Source organism: Cebus imitator, unplaced genomic scaffold (assembly GCF_001604975.1).
Source record: "Cebus imitator isolate Cc_AM_T3 unplaced genomic scaffold, Cebus_imitator-1.0 Scaffold18, whole genome shotgun sequence".
Lineage (NCBI taxonomy): Eukaryota > Metazoa > Chordata > Mammalia > Primates > Cebidae > Cebus > Cebus imitator.
In genome coordinates this window covers 14,176,809-14,178,468 of record NW_016107333.1, presented here as the reverse complement: position 1 = coordinate 14,178,468, position 1,660 = coordinate 14,176,809, and the positions used below count along the sequence as shown (strand labels likewise).

General features: G+C 47.0%; 1 protein-coding gene across 1 annotated transcript in view; it reads right to left on the bottom strand.

The window, feature by feature from the left end:
* CFAP54 (cilia and flagella associated protein 54) overlaps positions 1–1,272 on the bottom strand; it is a 361,147-nt gene extending 359,875 nt beyond the window's left edge. The window contains exon 1 of the mRNA XM_017511466.2: positions 932–1,272. Within this exon, the coding sequence (XP_017366955.1) occupies positions 932–1,248 (317 nt within the window). The 5' untranslated portion in view covers positions 1,249–1,272. The remainder of the gene's footprint in view (positions 1–931) is intronic.
* Positions 1,273–1,660: the final 388 nt, after the last annotated feature.

Here is a 1,660-nt window from a genome sequence, read left to right as displayed (position 1 = left end):
ACACACACACACACACACACACACACACACACAAACACAATTAGCTGGGCGTGGTGGCACGTGCCTGTAGTCTCAGCTGCTCGGGAGGCTCAGGCAGAAGAATTGATTGAACCCAGGATTGCTTGAACCCGGAAAGCGGAGGTTGCAGTGAGCCAAGATCGCGCCACTGTACTCCAGAATGGCAACAGAGCAAGACTCGGTCTCAAAAAAAAAAAAGAACCCCCAAAAAAGCAAACAGTTGTGTAGAATGAATCGCAAAATTAAGAAAAAGTCGCTGTAATCCTAATAACAATATAAAAAGGAATTAAAGTGCACATGTTCACAGAATGACATACTTCATGTATAAATTTTTTGGCTCACTCAAGGGTTTCACAACTTCATGTTGCAAGCATATAAATTTGTATATGGAGAAAAAGGAAAAACTTCGAGGTAGCTTAGGTTCATGAAGCTAGTTCTTGATACAGTGAAGTATGTCATCCCGTGAACATGTGCACTTTAATTCCTTTTTATATTGTTATTAGTGATTTTTCTTAATTATGTGATTCATTCTGCACAACTGTTTGCCTTTTTGGGGGTTCTATCACCATGCTATTACTGCAAACTGCGAACTCTTTTTAAAGTTCTTTCCTGCTTATGTTACCATTTTTCTTTTCTGGTCAAATACCAAATGGTGACTTATGAAACATTTCTGTGAAGACTTTTATTTTGACCTAAGCAGGAGGCCAAGATATAACATCTTCCAGGAATTAAGGATTGTTAAGAGCGACGAGTCGAGTCTCCACTTCTTAAACTTTGTTTCTCTCTCCTGGACCCTTCCGCCAGGCCATCTGCAAAGCGGAACCAGCTCTGGGACCACCACCTGCATCCACAAGGCCTCTCCAAGGTCCCCTCCTCCAGCTGGTGCCCTCCCCAGCGCCCTGCCAGCGCTTACCAACGCCGGCGGAATTCGTGCTTCTCTTCCTCTGTGGTGGCAAAAACCTTCTTTTTCCTCATAAAGCCTAACAACTCCCGGATCTCCTTCTCACAAGAGGCCAGAAGCGGGTTTTTCTCGTCCAGCGGCCCATAAAACACGGCTACGGGCAACGAGTCCTCGGGGCAGGTCCCCTGAAGCAGAGAGCACCGGGAGCTCCCGTTTGACTCCTTAATCACCGTGGAGGTCAGGAGCTGGGTCGACGGCAGTTCTGGCAGCAACCCCGAGGTGGTGGACTCGTCCGACGGAGAGTTCGAGGGGGCGCTCTGCGCCGCCATATTGACGCTCCCGGCAGGCCTGGAATGTCTGTGTGTACACGCGGTTGCCTGGCGACGGTCTCGTGGCAACCGAGCATCCCGCGTCCTTTCCGGGAAACACAGCGGCCCCTGGAGGGCAGAGTGAGAAAGAACCAGGTCCGGAAAGGAATGATGCTCCTTTGGAGGTATGTTGCCTGGTTGCACACTGGCACCAGTGTATGAAATGCGAACAAAGAACGTTCTGAGCAGAATGCCAGCAAATATTAGAGCCGAAAATTTAAGATCAAAAATCCAGACTCTTTATCCATGTTGGCCACTTAATAACGATACTGATGATGACCATGACCATTAACGTGTTTCAGGCATTAAGCATTTGAAACATGTACTTTCATTTATCTCATTTAATCATAACTACTTTACAACGTAGGTTACT